Genomic DNA, 19,349 nt, shown 5'->3' with positions numbered 1-19,349 from the left:
CATGAATTTCACAAGCAATACACCAATTTTTGTGTGGCTCAGACTTCCTTTTATAATTATATTCCCCACAGGTGAATACTGCATTCTTATCTCCTCTTTCTTTGCTCCACCTGTTTCACATACAGCTAACAGCTCCACCACACTTAATGGGGATGTTTTGTTCTACACAAGCATAAGCAATACCCATTTCCTTCACCTTCCATTTTCAAAATCTGTTCTGCCCCAGAAGAGCATCCGTGCACAGTCATTTGACTATATTTAAAGTGTGGAAGTTCCTCTTTCAGTCTGAAACTACCGCTGTGCTCATGCTGAGGAGGAGATTTAGCAAGCGTAACATTTTTCTTTGTACAACCTGCTCTCAGCAAGCTCACCCAGTTCATTTGACCCTTGCTGCTCTGTCTCACTTTCTTCAAGGGAAGATACCAGGCAGCCTGCCTTGCTCTGCCATGGCATGCGGCTCATGCCTCCTCATCGCCACCGTGCTCGCCTGTGCCAGCTACGGAGCCACCAGCGCGGCAGACACAATGTGCACCGAGGTGAGTGGTGGCCGCTGGTCTCTCTGCAGGTCAAGCACAGAGGTTGGATCTGGCTGGCACTTCCCAGCTGGCATCCAACTATTTGAATCGAAGAGAGGTTTCTCTGGGGGCTGGACACCTTTGTCAGGGCTGTAAGCAGGTGTCGTGACACGTGCTCGGTGACACGCGCTGCTTTCCCACCTCTTGGCACACACACACTCCCTCCTGCCGCTGCCCCTTCATAGAAACCAGGCTGGGGCTCCAGGGAAGTGAAAAGGAAGGCAAAAAGCTCAAGGGGATCTCTCAGCAGAGCCAGAAAGGGGGCAGGGGCAAGGATTTTTTCTCCTATGCTACGTTCTCCGTCCAGCATCTTGTGTGCATGGTAAGATGATGGTGGCTCTGTGTGCCATTTGACAGGCACGCTGTACCCAATGAGCAAAGTGAGATAGCACCAGGGTTTTTCAAGGAACAAAGTCTGACCCATGAGGTTTTTGTTTTTCATTTTAAAAAGTGGGAGACAGAGTGGGGCAGAAGGCAAGGATTTGGGTTCAGGGAAGGAGCACTGTGGAAACCAGCCCTTCTCCTTGCACAGCTGGAGCCTGCAGCAAATTCTTTATCAAATTAAATGTACAAACACCAGAGCATCCAGAGCTGTACAGCAGGATGCCCCAGGGGATGGCTCCTCCCCAGCTCCCTCAAAGCCCTGCTCTGTGCCCTGCAGCATTGCTAGAGAGTGAGCTCAGCACTTTGTTTTGGTGCTAAAACACAGGCACCGCTCTCCTTTGCAGTGACAGCTAGGTGGCTGTCATCTGTCTAAACCACACATTGCAGGGGGCAGCCCCAGGGCTTCTTACTTGCATGTTGATATAGAAGGCATCATCTTTTCTGAGTCTATATTTTGCTATTTCCATAGTTACCAGCACCAGTTGGGTGCTCAGCACGGCAGGCTTGGGGCCACCTTGTCTGTCACCTCCCTCCCCACGAGACACACACTGGGCCCCAGGCAGGGTGAGAGGCAGTGAGGCGGCAGAGGAGCCATGTCCCAGCAGTGTGTTGGCGAAAACCCCCGCCCACTTCCTCCCACCAGCTTCCCCTGTGCTCCCCAGCTCCCCTCAGGGACAGGCATTGCACCCAAATGAGAGGACGAACGCGTTCTCCCTCTCTGTCCCTTGACAGACACTGCTCTCCCTGCTCCAGCCTTTGCCACCTGCCTGCGCATCCCAGACCACTTTGACTGCAGCACGCACCACACTGCTGCTGCCTCCTCCCTCTCCTCCTCCTTCTCTTCCCTGAGGACTTGCAGACCCCTCACATTGCATTGCACAAGGCCTCCCCGCATGCTGCTGGGCGTACATGGCAATGGGAGCACTCCCCTGCACTGGGAAGTGATGTCCCAGAGGATGTCAGGACACCCCAGTCGACCTCCTCACAAGCAGAGCGTCTCAGGGCACCCCCCCTGCCAGAGCTGCAGCCCCTGAGCGGCCCAGGGGACACGTCCCCAGTGGGTGTCCTGTGGCCTGACAGCCCGAGGTCTGGTCCAGCAGTGTAGGGAGGCCACCTCCCAAGGAAGGCACTGAGGGCTGTGGGACGAGGCCATGGTCCCACAAACAGGCCCAGGCTCTGCAACAGGCCCAGGCTCCGGCTGGCTGCTGGGCCGTCAGCAGGCAAAGGCACGTCAGGCATGTTTAATGAGTCTTCTCTGGTATTTACAGGGCAGACTGCATACAGACCAATTCGTTTTTACTTAAACTGAAAAGCCCTGATATAAATTTTAAAGGCCCGGCATATCAGATAAGATCTCGGTCTATCACCAGCTACACATTCCTGCCATTCCCTCACCGCAGAGCGTAACTGCAGTTGGTATCCAATTAATTTGGATGTGTTCCTCCTAGAAACATTCCCAGGCCTGCTCTTTTTTTACCTCCTCACTGCAAGATTTTTGCTTAGACTTCTCCAAGAGTAATCTTTGTTACAAGACTCATGAAATTCAGAATTCAAAACTACTTTGTGGGGATTTCATCTAAGGGATTAATAATTCATCCAGAATGGTAAACAATCCTCAAATGTGCTAACTTGGATAAGAAAGTACTCCAGATGAGACACACTTCAAATTAGCACAAGATTCAAGGTGTGTGTTTTAAAAACAGACTTCACAAAACCCGAGAGGCAGTGCGTTTCAAGCCTGAGATGGTGTTTCATAGGGTTCTGGCTGCTACATTTTTAAATAATTCAAAATTCTGTTTGTTTTTTAAAGTGTGGTAGTTTCCTATCTATATTCACAGTACATACCCCTTTGAGTTTCACTGTATGTTTTCCACAGATTACAGTGAATAAAAGCTACAGCTGTGAAGGTTTAGGACTGAGGGAGATTCCTGGAAGACTACCTGTCACAACAGAAATCCTTGACTTCAGCTTCAACATGCTCCCTTCCCTCCAGAGCTCAACCTTCTCTGGGCTGAAGTCTCTTCTCTACTTGGACTTGACAAGGTAGGGGAGATCATCCTTACTTCTGCACATCACCTTGGTCACCACCACCCCCTGCCCTTGTCCAGAGCTGGAGACTTCTGATGCGCACCAGAGCAGCATCTTGCTGCCTTCACAGAGAAGCCACCAGCAGCACTGCTGAGGTATTTTACTAAGCAAAGACTGATTTGCTTGAGCAATGTCTAGGCTTCTCCTCCAGAGGCAGTCATTTGCAGGGCGATGGATGAAATGTATATTTTCTGCGTACTACTATTGCTAAGACCAACAAAGTCACTAGAGCAATTTTTTATGCACTTTTCGATATTGTTCACTAAAACCTATGGAAAGATATGTTTGGGCCTTGTAAATGCTTGATTTTTTTTACAGGAAAATTCATTTTATTAAGTTAACGACACTAAAAAGCTCATGTCTCCCTGATATCCACAAAAGCTTTCCCACACCCATCATTTCAGGGAAGGATTTTCTGCTATTGTACAGCTTCCTCCCTAGAATTCTGTATTTAAACATGAGCTTACAAATACTGGGCAAGCATCATTGGAAAAGATAGACACTTTTATCCCATTGAAGGCAACTGATCATGAGTTTTTACATACTTGATGTGCAGTTTGGGGTATCGGGTATTTAGCGAGAGTTTTGCAGGACAGGCCACTAATGCTGGTTTCTATTGCTCCCTCAAGATGTCAGATCAACTGGGTGTACGAAGGTGCCTTTCACAACAACAAGCATCTGCAGACCATTGTGCTGACCGGAAACCTGCTCATGTTCTTATCTGACACAGCATTTGCTGGCCCTCAGTCCCTGAAGCAGCTTGTCTTAACAGAGACGGGAATAACCACAATATCCTTTATCCCAATGACAAATCTGGACAGCTTGGATACCCTCATCTTGGGCAGCAACCACATCTCTTCATTGCAGCTCCCTCTCAACTTTCCAACTCAAAACCTCAAATACCTTGACTTTCAAATGAACCACATAAGAGTTATTACAGCAGAAGATGTCAGCATTCTTCAGAAGACCAGTAACATAACTCTCATCTTTAAAGGCAATGATATTTTACGTGTTGAACCTGGAGCTTTCCAGTCCCACTTCTACACCTTGGACTTCGGGGGCTGCACTGACATCCCTGGGGTCCTTGCAGGGATACAGAACTCTGTTGTCCAGACCCTTTGGTTGGGAACATTTCAAGATGTGGAGAAGGAACCTGACATAACCCCAGACGTTTTGCAAGGCCTCTGTAACATGTCTGTCAAGGATCTCTATTTGCAACTACGGCACTTCAGAAACCTAAACGCTGACACATTTCGCTGCTTGACCAAGCTCCGAAAGCTGGACCTAACTCACACCCACATCAGCTCCTTGCCCCCTGGCATCAGTGGTATGAGCTCGCTAAGGGAGTTAGTTCTCAACGTCAACTCCTTCGAGCACCTCTGCAACATCAGCTCTGCCGCCTTCCCCTCTCTCACCCACCTCCATGTCAAGGGAAACTTGGAGACACTGCATCTGGGCTCTGGCTGCTTGGAGAAACTGGCAGAGCTTCAGCACCTCGATTTAAGTCACAGTCACATTGAAAGCCCTGACTGCTGTAGCAAAGCGCTAAGTGGCTTGAAAAGTCTTCGGCACCTGAATCTGAGCCACAACACAAAGCTCCACCTCCGAGATGTGCTCTTAGAGGAAGGCAGTAGCCTGGAGCTGCTGGACATAGCTTTCACTCATCTTCACGTTGACACTTCACAGGGTCCCTTCCAAAATTTGCATCTCTTGACGGTCCTGAATCTTTCCTCATCCTCCATTAATACCAGCATTCAATATCTCTTTCAAGGCCTGGAAAACCTCGTGCTCTTGGACCTTAGTCAAAATACCTTTGAGTCAGGAATTGTGCCAAAGAACAAACTGTTTCAACAGTTATCCAAATTAGAGGTGCTAATTTTGTCATCCTGTGAACTGATTGCAGTGGACAACCAAGCATTTCACAGCCTCAGGAAGCTACAGCATGTTGATCTGAGCCACAACAAACTTACTGCATTCAGCACAGATGTATTTTCAAAACTCAAGAGCATCTACCTCAATTTTGCCTACAATAGGATCCGTACTGTACCCCGTGACCAGCTAGAGTCCCTACCTGCCCACAGCGTAATCAATTTAAGTTACAACCCCCTGGAATGCACCTGCTCCAACATTGGTTTAATCACCTGGTGCAAGCAGAACCCAGATAAAATCAAAGACCCTGAAGGAACAACGTGCTCTGAACCCAAATCGCTGGCCGGGGTTCTGCTGGTCACTGTCTCACTCTCCTGTGGGATCAACACTGCAGGAATTGTTGCAGTTGTCCTGGCAGTTTTATCCTGTGGTGCCATCGCCATTTGGGGCGCTCACTATTTCAAGCGAAATTATCAGCAAATCTAAGTGTATGATGGGCGCTTAGTGTAAAGAGATGTACAGTAACTGGATTAGGATGAAAGGCAACTTACCTTTTTTTCACGTGGCCCTGTATTTCATTTAACTTTTGTAATGTCTTTCCATTTTTATTATCATTTTAAGAAAAATAATAAAATCTTTTATATGATCTTGGAAAATAAACTGTGACCTGGGTTTTGGAAACGAATAACTTCTCTTAAGGAGATGCCCAGTTCATCTCTATGCTAGCATTGCTGTCACAGCCACTGGGGCTAAGGCACCTATAGAAGGAAGATCCAAGAGATGAAATGCAAGATTTGTTCCTTAAAAAAGAACATAACAATAAACTCTCACCCTCTCACTCTCAATCAATTGCCCTTGGGAAACAGCTTTGTTTGAGAGCTGGCACTAATGTATGCTGCTCAGTTAACAAGGAAAAGGGGGGGAAAAAAACCAAAACTTCCTGTGAAGGACTGGAGCAATGCTCATATAGTCACATAAGACCAACTCCTGCAGGGCAGACCACAATAGCCTCTATCACATTTCTGATTAAATTCTGATTAAAAGAGTATGTGTATTTGGGCAAGCGATGGGAGCTTGCTGCGTGCCCCTTTCCCATAACATGACTTTTGGCACTAGGGCTTTGCCAGCAGGCTGACCCCGCTGCACAGGCACAACCTGGCAGGGCATGGCCCGACATGGCCCCTCTGCCTCCACAGAAGACCCGGCAGCACGCGGAGTCTCAGTCTGTCCACAGCAAGGCTCCTGGCTGCATGCAACCAGAAGTCGTGGTCACTCCTTGAACATTTTCCAAGCTCTCGTTGAGCAATTTCCACCTGGGAATACAAAAACTCAGCTTCAGCTCCTGGCCCAAAAAAATTTCCCTGAAATCTTCTTGTATTTATCTGCCCATAGAAAATTTCAGATTCTGGGCACCAGGGTGCCTCTCCTTGCAGCTCTCCATGCTGCTTATAGACACTCCCCGTTCCTGCTGCTGCTGAGAGGCTCTCAGAGACCTGCTCCTGACCCTGCAGGCAGGCGCTGTGTTTGAACCCACAAGCTGTGCAGCATCAAAGCTGCCCTCGGTGCCCGCATCAGTGAGCAGTTCCTTAATGACGGATCTGAGATGTCACCAAGCCAGCCAGGCAGCCAGAGGACAACCCGACCTGTCCTCAACAGCCAGGCAGTTCAGGATACAAGGCTCCCTCCCTCTGCAAACACAACTGGTTAAACAAGTCAATGCCAATAATTGCACTGCCTGATGAACGTCAGTGTGGGTACCCCTCAAGAGCGACCTGACCTACAGCTTCAGTTATTTCCCTCACCAACTTGTGGGTTCAGGAAAGCAATAGATAAGTGGCTAAGCAAAAAGAGCATGGCATAGTTCATAGCGTGGGTTAAGCACTAAAAATTGCTGCAAAGATCAGGAGATTTGCAAATATCTGTGACTTGAAGGGAATGCAGCGTGTTGTGCTGGTACTCACTTCCTAATACACTGCTTCGTTTGGATTTTGGCATTTCATTTGGATTTAAGCATTAACAGTTTCTGAAATGCTCCCCAGCATCACAGGGTAGATTTGCACATGGACTTCAGTCAGTTAAAACTTGAAGCTGTCTGAAAAGGCAAAATAGTGAGTGTGTTCATGTGCAAGATACATTTGAGCGTGGCATGTTAAGTACAGACCTTTCTGCAACTCTCTCCCTTCCACACAACTTGTGTTATCTTCATCTGATGCCATTTTTGTTTCCTCTGTGGTTTACATTAGTGTCACCTATGCAGAGCAGGCTCTCTGCTTTTATTATCCTGTAAAACACCATTCATTAGGACACTGTAAACAACAGTGCTGAGCCACGTATATAGTATATAGAGTATACACAAAAATCCTGAATACAGGGAGTGATTATTCTGAAGGAACATTTTTACATAATACACCAAAATGTCCAGATTATATATTATTTTTTTGAAGTCCAAAGATTTAGTCTTGTATTACTTAGCACAGATGTATATGGAACGTGACAGTAGATTTATTTTCCCTTGTAGAATTTGTTTACCCAATCAAGCTCTGATCTAATGCGCTCCTTGGTGTCCTGTCAGGACTTTTATTTTTCAAGTGCAGCCAAGGAGTCAGCGTGCAGGGACAAGGGAATTGCCTGAGGTGAATGGTGCTCAACAGAACCCAACTCACTCCTGGGATACAGGTGTCACTGAAACCATGGTATAACACAAAGCTTACATATACTAAAGATATAGTCACTGAAAGGAAAAACTGATGCCACCCAAGCCATGAACTGGGACATCTGTACACCCTTTCGTATCTTCCAGTCCTGCAATTTATTCTTTGAGCTGCTAAGTACTTTCTGAATACAATCATGACATCCCTGCTAATTCTTGCCAATCTCAGGAGAAAATACAGAGCCCAAAGGAACCTTGCAAGCTGGAAGTTCAGTTCTTGAAGAGGGAAGCCCACATTTCTCTTTCAAACTGTGAAAAGGACTCCCAACCCAGGTGAGACGCAGGCTCTTCTTACAATGGCAGAAGTGAGGATGACAGGCCAAATGTGATGGTCAGCATTTCTCTCCTGACTTCTCCTTCCTCAACACAAACCCCCTTACACCACCCCTTTCTGCTGGCCCCGAGTGCTGCGGGGATTTGTGGATGTGCAGCTTTCTACAGTTGCCCACCGAGGGATGGCTACTGCTGTCCAGTCAGAGACAGCACAGCAGGCAAGGCAGTCACATACAGTCAATTCTCAACTCTGGTCATTTCCTTTCCCCAAGCTGCTGGATCCCCCTCTCCGCTCCCATATTCATGCACATCCCCTGCCACTGTACCAATTTTGCAGAGCATCTGTCTTCTGCTGGGTTTCGGCAAGTTAGAAAGGCTGGGGGTAACTTATTGGTTTCATTCAGAGAACACAACAGAAGTGATTCTGTAATGCAGATGCACTTGGTTTTGTAGAGGTGAAAAGCACAGAGAAAAACACACCAGTAAAACATGAACAAAAATAACCTGGCACATGCCAAACAGGTGTGCAAAGCTCCTTTATCAGCCATTGGCAGTAGAACAGTAAGGACGTGTGGATGTGCTCCTCTACAAGAGACAGAAAGATGGAAATTAGGGGAGCAATAGTCCTGCCCATTGCTTCTCCTGACAGAAGGATTTGTCTCCATCAAACTGGCCACTGGGCACTAAGGGGCTCTGCTCCACCTCCTCCGCCTGGCTCTCTGCATCTTTTGTATTACGTGAAACAAAATAGTAAAGGGAGATTTGAATACATTCAAGGGTAGAGATTTCAAAACTGAAGAAATGTTGCACTTAACACTCATGCTTCATGAATTTTTTAAGGCGGAGAATTTAGCATGAATTAAAAAAAGATAAAGATTTGGTGTTTTGAGAAGGTACTGAAAAACACCCTAACTTATTGTAGTGAATGATTATATAAGCCTTGGAGGAGGGATCGAAGTCTCACATTTCAGGTTGCTGCAGCTGTTACTGGCAGTCAGGGTACGCTGTCCATCCATGCGCCTACCTACTGAGCAGCAGTGCAGTGGTGCTAGCCATTGCCTGACATGAGATACTCAGCTCTCCAAACCTCCTCCTCCTCTAGACCAGACAACGATTCTCATGCAAAATCCTTGGCCAGCACATGCCTGAAGGGGTGCACTGGGTTGGTCTGAGGGAAGAAAACTGCCCACCTCTGAGTACAGCAGGGATGTGCCTGAAGTTACGTGAGTGAAAGCAATTCAATGGAAAATACTAACACAACAGTGTTTCATGCTGAATTTTTATTTCAATGTTATGCAACTGCATAAGTATAAATAATTGTGTTCAATATGCAACAATTATGACATCCATAAGGAGTTTCTTAGAGAAAATAAGACTGCAAACACTTTATTGCACAGACCCTAACTTTTTTTTTCTTTTTCTTTTTTTTCTTTTTTTTTTGTCTCTTTTTTTTTTTTTTTTACTTTTTTTTTTTTTTCTGGTAAGCTGAGCAATCTACAGCAGTAAGCTACAAAGGAACACATCAAATCTACAATCACAGAAAGACTGACCAAGTAGCACACAGGTAGGAGGATCTCTAACAGCTCACTGATAAGGTAAGCACCAACAAACGAACAGGTACTACATAAACACAAGCGTACGCACTGTTACACTTCCAAAATGCAAAAAACTTATTTGTCAGAAGTGATAATGAACTATACAAAATATACATAAAGGTATACTGTAAACAAATAGCTAGATGTGCTTTAAAGGAAACAAGAGGAGAGTTAAAAAAATGCAGAAGACTGTAAACTAGGAAATACCTCCCAGACAGAAATGTTATATTGAAGTGCATTAGCGTTCATTTGTAGTAACTGCCAAAGCACAGATAAACTGTAAATGTTGAGACCATTTTCTCTTCAAAACTGATCAAAAATATTACCCATCACTCACTAGCTCCTCTGTGAATGCACCAAAGGCAGTGCATATGTTCTAGTGTCACATAAAAAATCAGAAGTTGTTGTTTGTGATTTTCTTTCCATAGCAGGTTTGTTGTAATCCAACTCAACTAATTAGTGTAATAAAGCATTTCCCAGAGGGAAATTAATTCTGCATACTATCAGTTGTCAATCAAACCTCCGAATCAAGATTATACTGTGCTTTTAAGAACAAATTTCTAGCTTTTGAGACAGAAAAGACAATCCGTAACCCCAATGAAACAGGTATGGGCCTAGGTCTAGTTTAGCTACATAAAACAGAAATAAGCAAAACCACCATTCTGTTGATCCCAATCATTTAAAAACACATATCTGCAAGGATATTGTGTAGTGCTCCTGTACATGTTTCATGTTTTACCTTTCATCCTTCAAAACAAACTAATAATCCCCACACTAAAATGATCCAAGTCTACATGTTCCACAGTATACAAAATTTAAATAAGGCTTAGCAAAAGTAAAAACACAGTCACATTCTAGCACCAAATAGCTCCAACAGGTTCCTTTGTTACAAAATGCTTCTTTTATAATTACAGTATTACTCTTTTTTTTTTGCATACAAATAAAAAGATTATGTTATGAAATGTATGGAGCTACTCAATGCATTTAGAAATTAATGTGAAACCCAGAATTTCTTGCTAAAAAACAGCAAGTTAAAAGTCTACAACATAAGGCCCCAGCTACATATTAAAATGTATCGGATGTCCTGAACTTTTTTTTTTGAAGATATGATACTGGAACTGCTTTTTTTCCTTTTTACCCTAATTGCCATAAAATAGAAAAAAAAAAAAGCTACAGCTGTATGAAGCTAATTATGCAGGCCTAGATGCCATAACACACATCCTCTAAATTCGTCAAAACCCATGATGAACATAATAGTACTGCAAGTCATGTGCTTATATTTGTGCCTCACACTGTAAGGGCCTGAATTTAAAAAAGCTGAAGGAAACCAAGAGAGGGTTGCAGCAGAAACCAAAGACACGGCGTGTGCTTCAGAGTCTCGGCCTTGTCTGAGGGGAAGGTGACAGAATACACTCCCAGCAGACAGGACCAGCACAACCATTCCACCAGAGAACACAACTCTTCCTGGGATGCCGTGATAGCCAAGCGCTCTTCCCTTATCTTTAATCACACCCACTCTACCAGGCAGGCTTTGTGCAGCAGGGAGATGCAGTTAGATCTTGTGTTAGATCTGGTGAAGCAGTTAGCCAGATATACTACTATCAAAATCTGATTACTAACAATACATGTAAAAACTCACAATAACTCACCATGTTTATTCTTTTCTTCTATTTTTACCTCTAGCTAGGATTTTTAGTAAGTAAAAATGTGGCATGTTTTTATCCTCCAGGTTAGACCAATACTTGTGCATGTCCACGCCACTTGTGAGTTTTAGTAATTCAGTTTCATATTTGAGTATGGCAAATAAGTAGCAAAGCAACTATCTTTAAAAAAGGGAAGAGTAAACAATGCAATCAGCAGCAAAGTATATATGCTACATTCAAACCCCAAACACATCACCAGGTATTTACAGAGGAAATCATTTCTTCAACAGCTTTCAGCTGTTTATCTATTTTTGTACAAATACTATATGGTAACAGTTTTACCGGTTAACATTGGGAAGGCATTTTGAAAAAAAAGTCCTTTCTATATATCCCCATTCTTTTTTGTCAGTGACATGAAAGCTTTGCCACACAAAGACACTACACAGTGCTGGTTTAAAGATGGTCAAAATATATTGTCTTTGTTTCAGCTAGTTTTGAAGTTATATCTGCAGGTAGTACAGTCAACAGTTTTTTTTGTGAGGACTGCTCCGCAAAGCTTCCTTTCCTCGCCGCTGCCGAGCTGAGTCTTTGTCATTAGAAAGTGCATTTTGGCGGTCAGGTGTGGTTGCTGACCTAGATAAATCTTTACCTACATTCTGTTTTCTTGAAGCAGACTGCTGAGCCTGAACAGCATCTTTTCCCTTTACATCCACAGTGTTAACAAAAGACTTTTCTTGATTTCCAGGTTTCCCCCCAGTGTTTGAAGTAGAGTGGTGGGCTTCTACTACAACAGCAGCACTGTGCAAGGTCACCAGTGACACACTTTTAGTCATTTCTGCCTTACCATACCCTGTGGAAGAGGTGCTTTTCTTACTTAGTTCCTTGCAGCTGGCCGCAGGAAGCTCAGGTGAAGCTGCTTTAACCTTTGCTGAAGATGCATCACTCTTCTCTGAAGACAAAACAAATGCTTCTTGCCTACATTCAGAGAAATTGGCTGAACTAGTCATTGGTTTTCCTGGCATTGCAGCCACATGACAAGAACTTTGCCCACTGGCACCTGACAAATGTTTCATTGCAGCCTGTTTGTTTGCATCCTCTGGCTGTTTTTGATTAACTTGTCCTTTCCCTTTTGAATCTTGAGAGCATTTGCTACTTGTGGTTGATTTTTCTGCTCCTTTTGCTCTGGCATCACTGTTTGTGAGGCAAAGGGTAGGCTCTACTTTCCCACTGTCGTGTTGAACATAAAGTGCATCAGTGCATGTTTTTCCTTCGGGTCTTTTATCCGGAGACGTCTGATTACTAGGGCTTCTGTCTGCCTGTTTGCTCAGCATGAGACAGTCTTTCACAGTGGAAAACTTTGGAGACACGGTTTGTTTCTCAGTGAGGTGAAGCAGCTTTTGATCAGCAGATTCCCCAAAGCCTGCTGGTTCTTGCCTTTGCATTTGCTTAGAAATCTCTGGGCCTGTTGGTCCTGGCCCAAGAGCAAAGGATTTGGGTTTGGTGTCAGCAGTGATGGTGCTCACTTGAAGGGTGGATACCAACCCATCCTCAATAGTCACAGGCTTTTCGACCTGAACATGTTCATTGTTCATTTTTCTCAAAGAACCTGAAACAAAAGAAGAGGGATCTGGCACATTTTTACTGGCATGTTTGCCATCTTTCCGTGAGCTGACAGACACCTGAATAATTGTTTCTTTTTCTTTTGTTTCTGGAGTGCATGGTTTTTGTGAAAAGGTCTGTTTATCCAAGTGCTTAGACTTAGAGGGAGTCACATCAGAAGCAGGCCTGAGCTTATTACTGCTGCTTTCCACACAGGTGGCAGCAGGCTTCACATGTTCTTGAATACCTACATGAACATCTACAGCACAGTTTCTGCTTACAGCATCTCTCGCAGCAGGGGAGACCAGAGTAGTAAGTTGTTGCTGAGGAACTTGGCTGGACTGCATTCTCTCAGTGGTCTGTAGCCTTATGTCAGGGACCTGTTTCTGATCTTTCTTTCCCAAATCTTTGGTGTTGTCCTTCTGCACAGAGGACAGCAGTACAGACTTCTCATTTTTAGGATCACAATCCATTGAGGGTCGTTTGGATGTAAGAGTTTCACTCTTTAACTCTATAGTAACTTTCTTAGACTCACTGAGAACTTTCTGCTTGGTTATATCCCTTTCTACAAAACTAACGACAACAGTGTCTTCTTTGTTTAACTGTTTTAGAGCATCTTTGCTATCCTTAGGTTGTGCCTTGGGACCAGCTGCTTGCATTTTTCCTTGTATCTGAGATGGAATGGCAAAATCAGCAGATTTTTTTTCATTGCTTTTGGAGTAGCTTGTTGTCAGAACATCTGAGACAGATACCTTCAGAGACGACTCCCTGATCACCTCCACCTTTGCAGGGGTAGGTTCACAATTTCTTTGGGTTATTGGCTGTCTGGCAGGCAGCTCCTTTTGTCCTTGCTTCTCTTTGCCTAGAGCTTTTTCAGGAGTGTTCTGAACAGTAGAAAGTTTGCAGCATGTTTGGGTAGTTTTAACACTCTGACTCTGAACAGTGCTGGACTTTGCCTCCACTGAACTGTCCTTCTGTTTTGAAGGGGAGGTGTCTTTCTTTTGAACAGCTTCAACAGAAACACTGATTTTAGCAGCTGGACTAGGAGCCTTTTTCTCTGTCACTATTTCTGCAGCCACAGGCATGACCGGTGGATTTGGAGAACTCTTGCTTATTTGCAGAACCTGAGGTTCTGATATGTTAATTTTGCTAGATTTTGAATAGCTTAACAACTGCTCTTTCTGACAGGCCAGTTCTGCCTTTCCACCACCCTCTTGTGGTGCTGCAGGTTTAGAAGATCCCACATCACTGCTGGCACTCTGTCCTTCTGGCAGCACACACACAGGCAACTCGGTCTTCGAAGCCTGTGGTCCAGAAAGTAAGGCAATGTCTAGTGTGCCTTCTATTGGTTTCAGGCAGGAAACAGACCTCCCATCAAGTTTATATTCTGATGGACTTTTTCTGACAGGTGACTCAGTGGAAATCACGGCTGATTTTTCCACACCCGTTTCTGCTCGGCCATTCAAGGTTTTGAGGGGAACAAAAGAAACGGAATTAATCTGAGCAGCATGTGCACTGTTGATGAATGCTCTACCCTCAGCAACTGTAGTGGAATCCTGCTGTATGCTTATGGGTCTGACTGTGTTAAGTTGAAGGCATTCATGAACATTTGTTGTCAGCTTGGGTTTTAGCACTGGACAGACACTCTCATCTTTTTCTTCAAAGGACAGTTTCTTTCTAAGATAATCAATATTTGCAAGTTTGCCATCTAATCTTTCATATTTGACAAATTCTTTTGTTGGTACATTTTTATCCGTGTTTTCTCCCTTTCCATTAAACATCCTGTCAGAGGACTGCGACGGTACATCCTGCAGTGTACATGGAGGGGAAGTTCTTTTGAAGTCACAGGAAAGGTGACTGAATTCACTAAGCGGAGGCCCATGACACAACGTCTGTGCTTCTAAAGCAATGCACTCATTTGATCTCAAGTTTGCATTCTTTTGAAGGGTGTCTTTGAGTATGCCACCAGCTGACTGGGTCTCCAAAGCAACGATTTTTGTTTCAAACTGATTTGATCTTTCTAATACCTTCTGGAATGCTTTTTTGTCTCTTTCTTCCAATCTTAAGGTATTGGGATTTTCTGGTTCGCTGCTATGTTCATGTAGAGCAGCATTTGCTTTTTCAGCAAAATCTTGCTTTTTCATAACTATCTTGACCTTCAGCTTCTCTCTGTCTAGCTCATCGATGGATTCTTGCCTACCTAATTTACGAGAAATGGGACGTTTCAAGCAGCCCTGTTCTGCAGGCCTGACTCGTGTGAGTGATGGCACATCTGATACATTCTCCTCCAAACTCTGAAGAGTTACTTCCCTCTGGGACAATTCTCTATTCACTTCTTCCTGGGTCACCTCCAGACTGTGTTTTCGTGAACATAAGTGTTTCTTATCACTGGCATAAGAGGGTGCAAGTTTCTCTTCAGATTGGACTCTCTTTAAGAGTGGAGATCGTGGTGGCTCTGCACTCTTTGGCCTAACAATATGCCTTACAATAGTTGGAGGGGAGTGCATTTTGCTAGGAAAAGACTGAGCTATTTTCGTATTTCCAAGTGAATGTCCTAGCAATGGTGATGGAGATCGCTGAGGGGATGTGGGCTGGGGTGTTGGAGAAGGTGTCCGTGCCAGAGGAGAGAGAGGGATGCTGCCAGCTGATTTGCGTCTTCCAGATCTGTATCTTTGCCCACCAAGCTTTGGACCCAAGCCATGAAGAGTGCTGGGTCTTATGTGTCCTGAGCCAGCTGGAGAATTGGGCGCACTTGAACTAGGGGAACTACTCTGGGAAGAATTAGTACCTACAAAAAGAAGAAACAAACCAAGCATGAGATTAGAAGGAATAACTGAATCTTGCCTAGGAGAAGAGTGAGAGGCAGTGCTTGCACTTATCCAAAAAGGATGTGCGCTGTCTGTTCCTATAGTGTTCCAAGATTTGGAAGGTTTTGAGTGACTGGGCTTTAAAACCCTCATCATTCCAGAATGTTGCTATTTCTCTCTTCCACCCTCTGTTCCTTCATCCTGCTTGAGTTCTTGCCTCTTTCTATTTAAAACGAATACCTAATGTTTTCTGGCACTTCAAAGCAATGATTAAGATTTCCAAATAATTTACCTTCAGCATGGGATTGTAGAACAGCATTCACTTTATTAGAAGACACTAAAATCACAACAAAAGTGTGATAGGAAAATGCAGCAGATGAGGCCCATTTAAAAGTCAGAAACATCTCTATTTCAGCAGCTGTTTCATCTTTTCAATAATAAATTCACATTTGTGAGAGCCCATGCTAGTTATATCATGTAGCAACTTTTTCCTCGGTTTCATTCTTGTATCAGCCTCTCCTAGGCAAGATTCTACTTTGTACTCTAAAACTGGATTGTTTATTACTCAACTTGTTGCTTTGTAGACTTTAGATTTTCTATCAAAAACTACAAAACTACAAACCTAGCAGACGATTCCATTTTTGTATCATGAGAACCCCTTTGGATTTTGCATCAAGAATCTTTTTTTCCCTTTCCAGACAGAAACCAGCTGCTGTTCAATAACTCCGTCTGTCTGAGCTGACTGCTCTCAGCAGAGCATGATAGCATTGGGGGGCTCACAAGAAGCAGAACATACTTCAATTTCAAGTAATTTTCCTCTGCCCTCCATTCTTTTACACTCACCAGACGGAAAATCAGGAGTGGAGCGGTAACTTGGGGTAGGTGACCTCGGAGACAAGCTGTGGGTTGGAGACCCAGGCAAGCTCTCCCCTGATGAAAGTGATCGGTTCAGGCAGGAGAAACTTCTGCTGGTGTGAAGAAGAGGTGAGGGTTGCTTGGCCAACTTTTTAAATAGAGATCTTCTCCTAGTGTGAGAAGAGCACAACATTAATCAAAACGTTATAAGCAGAAAAGATACCATTACCACAGGCAAAGCTCTTGCGGCTGACATTGCTTCAATCTCCTAGTACTCCACATGAAAGGAAGTATAAAACCTATGTTTGCATGAAACCAAACCTGTCTGCAGAGTATGAAGTTCAGAAAATATCCTGATTTCTAGTAAGTGGGACAGATATTTTAACTAAATCTATTTGTACTAAAATGCATTCACTGAATTTCAGAGGAACAATTAACTTCTTATGAGTATAAATCTTAATTTTCTTTATTTAAGAGCCCACCAAAACTCAGTATCTATACAGTACAAGCAATGTATTTGCGGAATATGTGTAAACATTAGCATCAAGCAAAAAATACACATAAACTTAGTACTAGAAAGTTTAATGAAGTAGAAAAAGCTATACTGAATCCAAATGAAGACACAACCTCAGTTACTCATTTTCCTCCCTGTAACGGTTTGTAAACCCTGGAAAATTTTTAAGTGGCATTTTAATGGATATACTATAGGCAAAATGGGAATGAAAGAATGTGTTACACCCACAGGATCTCACAGTAGAAGGTAAAAAAGAGGGGCAGAAGGTATGAGAGGGAATTGGATTAACTTCATTTTAAAATTAATTGTTATGTCCACACACACACAAGAACACACATTCATCATGAACCACAAAGCTTACTCACCTCTCTAAACTCTCTTTTTTCTTGGTTTTCTTACTGCGCCTAACCATTCTGCTTCTGTAGCTGTTTCTCCTGGCAGGTCCTGTCTTGATGGAAGTGTTTTCAAATGGGGTTGTCATAATTGACACTTTGTTGCCACTCTGCCAAAATACAGACAATCTTTAGGCAGAGTAATAGAAGACCTCTTGGCTTTAAATTGAAGTTACACGACAAACACAAATGCAATAGAACAGCAACAGACTAAGCGCTGGCAGTATAGGGAACTTCATGCAGAAGTCGCCAGGCTAATTTATGCCAGATAAACGATGACTGGAAAATTCTCAAATTGCTGTCAAAATTTCTAAACTACTTCATACCAAGAACCAGCTTTAGGACAATAATAAATTCTAATAATTGTAGCTAGATAAAAGGGAGCATGGACTGACCAAGGCTGCTGTTTTCAAGAAATAAGTTTCTATAGAAACATCTTATTTAAAGATTATGAAAGGCAAGTTCCTGTACAGCAGGAAAGAAAACATTTCATATTCTGTTTCCACTTTTCCTCATTGATTTCACTTTGATAAGGAGAAAATGACAAGTAGCCTTATCATCAATAGCTTGAGTTACCTGATGAAGATGGTTGGATTCACAGAAGTGCTTTCCTGCACATGTCAAGTTTTTCAAGAGAGATGCACCTTTGTGTCAGTACCCAAATAGACTTTATACCAGTAGTAGTGTCAGTTCCTTGCAGTGAAACTAAAGTCATACTAGGATATATAGAGTCACTGACTTTTCTCCAGATCACTGCAATAACAACTTAGAGTTTGTACTTGAACAATCATAAAACCTGATAGCTAATCTCTGAAAGAAGCGAACGTAACCCCACAATTCTTGGTGAGGAACTGCAAAGTAGTTTTGTGTCCCAGTTAACCAAGAGTTACCTTTAATAACAACTCAATGACTTCTGTATGAACAAGACCATGCACTGGTTCTCCATTGATATGGGTAATCAGGTCCCCAGCTTTTAAACCAGCCTGGTGTGCTGCACCTCCTTCTTCCACATTCTAGAAATCACAGATGGAGAAAATGGATGCTTGTTAAAACTATTCTCCATGCTTTCAAGAGTAGCTTTATTTAGTCAATTCCTTCTATAAAAGTGGTTGTCTTTTAAACACAACAAAGAAATACAGGTATTACAGATATTAAATCCTATGAATGAAGAAAAAAGAAAATCTGACAAGTCATCATTTCATCATCAACTGCTTGCTTGATTTTTGTACTTATATGGGATGTAGAATTGTTTCAAAGCTCACTGAAACACCGCATCACTGCTGATAGTTAAGTAAAATCTGCTTAGCAGGGCATGATATAAAGAAGGGGTGATTCAGTTCCCATGCCAGAATTTTAAATTTGAATTGAAGAGTTAATATCCGACACTGAGAAGTACTTATGTAATTAAGGCAGTGATCACATACAGGACCCTAATCATAATGCACATTTTTAACGCCACCACACAGCTGAGGACTGTTTGTATTTGGACCAAATTCACCAGGCTGCCCATTGGAGGGAACAATGAGGCACAAAGGTGATGAAGGACCAAAACAAACAGAATTGCAAATGATGTTGAAAGTGGCTTGAATAAGTTATTATATTTTTAAATGAGCTCTTCAAGAATTTTAAGTCATGTAGCCACTACTGAGGCCTACAGAGCTAAAAATATATAAATATTAAAAATTTGATAGTGTTTTGAAAAATGTCAAGGTTTCACTTCTAATGCAACAGCGTTGTTTTTCTTTCCTTCCTTTCACTGATATGACACTATACCAGTGACGAGAATTTCAGTTTTTGTGTTTATTATCAGTCACATGTAGCCACTCTCAACATTCAATGTTCTTGATGAATTAGTATGTCTGAGAGGTAAACAACATGATTGAAACATGAATAAACATGAACGATACACTATTTCATCAGTTGCATGGCTATTTCAAAACCTACAGTGGATATTTGAAACAAAACATCATCCAAAACTTCAAAGCTTATAATATATTTGTAATGAGTTTTTCAAAATTATTTTAAGGTAGTTGGAATATGTTTAA

At 43.1% G+C, this 19,349-nt stretch overlaps 2 protein-coding genes across 15 annotated transcripts in view; one reads left to right on the top strand and one right to left on the bottom strand.

Annotated features, from left to right (window-relative positions):
- The first annotated feature begins 291 nt into the window (after nucleotides 1-291).
- CD180 (CD180 molecule) lies at nucleotides 292-5,482 on the top strand. Its single transcript, XM_013180484.3, has 3 exons — nucleotides 292-536; nucleotides 2,836-3,002; nucleotides 3,677-5,482. Exons 1-3 carry the CDS (start codon nucleotides 306-308, stop codon nucleotides 5,400-5,402), a joined length of 2,124 nt encoding a protein of 707 aa, XP_013035938.3. The 5' UTR covers nucleotides 292-305; the 3' UTR covers nucleotides 5,403-5,482.
- A 3,682-nt stretch (nucleotides 5,483-9,164) lies between these two features.
- Nucleotides 9,165-19,349, bottom strand: part of MAST4 (microtubule associated serine/threonine kinase family member 4) — a 296,506-nt gene continuing 286,321 nt past the window's right edge. For all 14 annotated transcript variants that reach the window (XM_048079537.2, XM_048079538.2, XM_048079540.2 and 11 more), the window contains 4 exons: nucleotides 18,195-18,317; nucleotides 17,278-17,414; nucleotides 16,387-16,568; nucleotides 9,165-15,524 (listed from right to left, as the gene is read on the bottom strand). In XM_048079537.2, coding sequence (XP_047935494.2) covers nucleotides 11,659-15,524; nucleotides 16,387-16,568; nucleotides 17,278-17,414; nucleotides 18,195-18,317 — 4,308 coding nt within the window. In that variant the 3' untranslated portion in view covers nucleotides 9,165-11,658. The remainder of the gene's footprint in view (nucleotides 15,525-16,386; nucleotides 16,569-17,277; nucleotides 17,415-18,194; nucleotides 18,318-19,349) is intronic.

The sequence above is a fragment of the Anser cygnoides genome, chromosome Z (assembly GCF_040182565.1).
Source record: "Anser cygnoides isolate HZ-2024a breed goose chromosome Z, Taihu_goose_T2T_genome, whole genome shotgun sequence".
NCBI classification, from domain to species: domain Eukaryota; kingdom Metazoa; phylum Chordata; class Aves; order Anseriformes; family Anatidae; genus Anser; species Anser cygnoides.
This window is presented reverse-complemented; position numbering and strand designations above follow the sequence as displayed.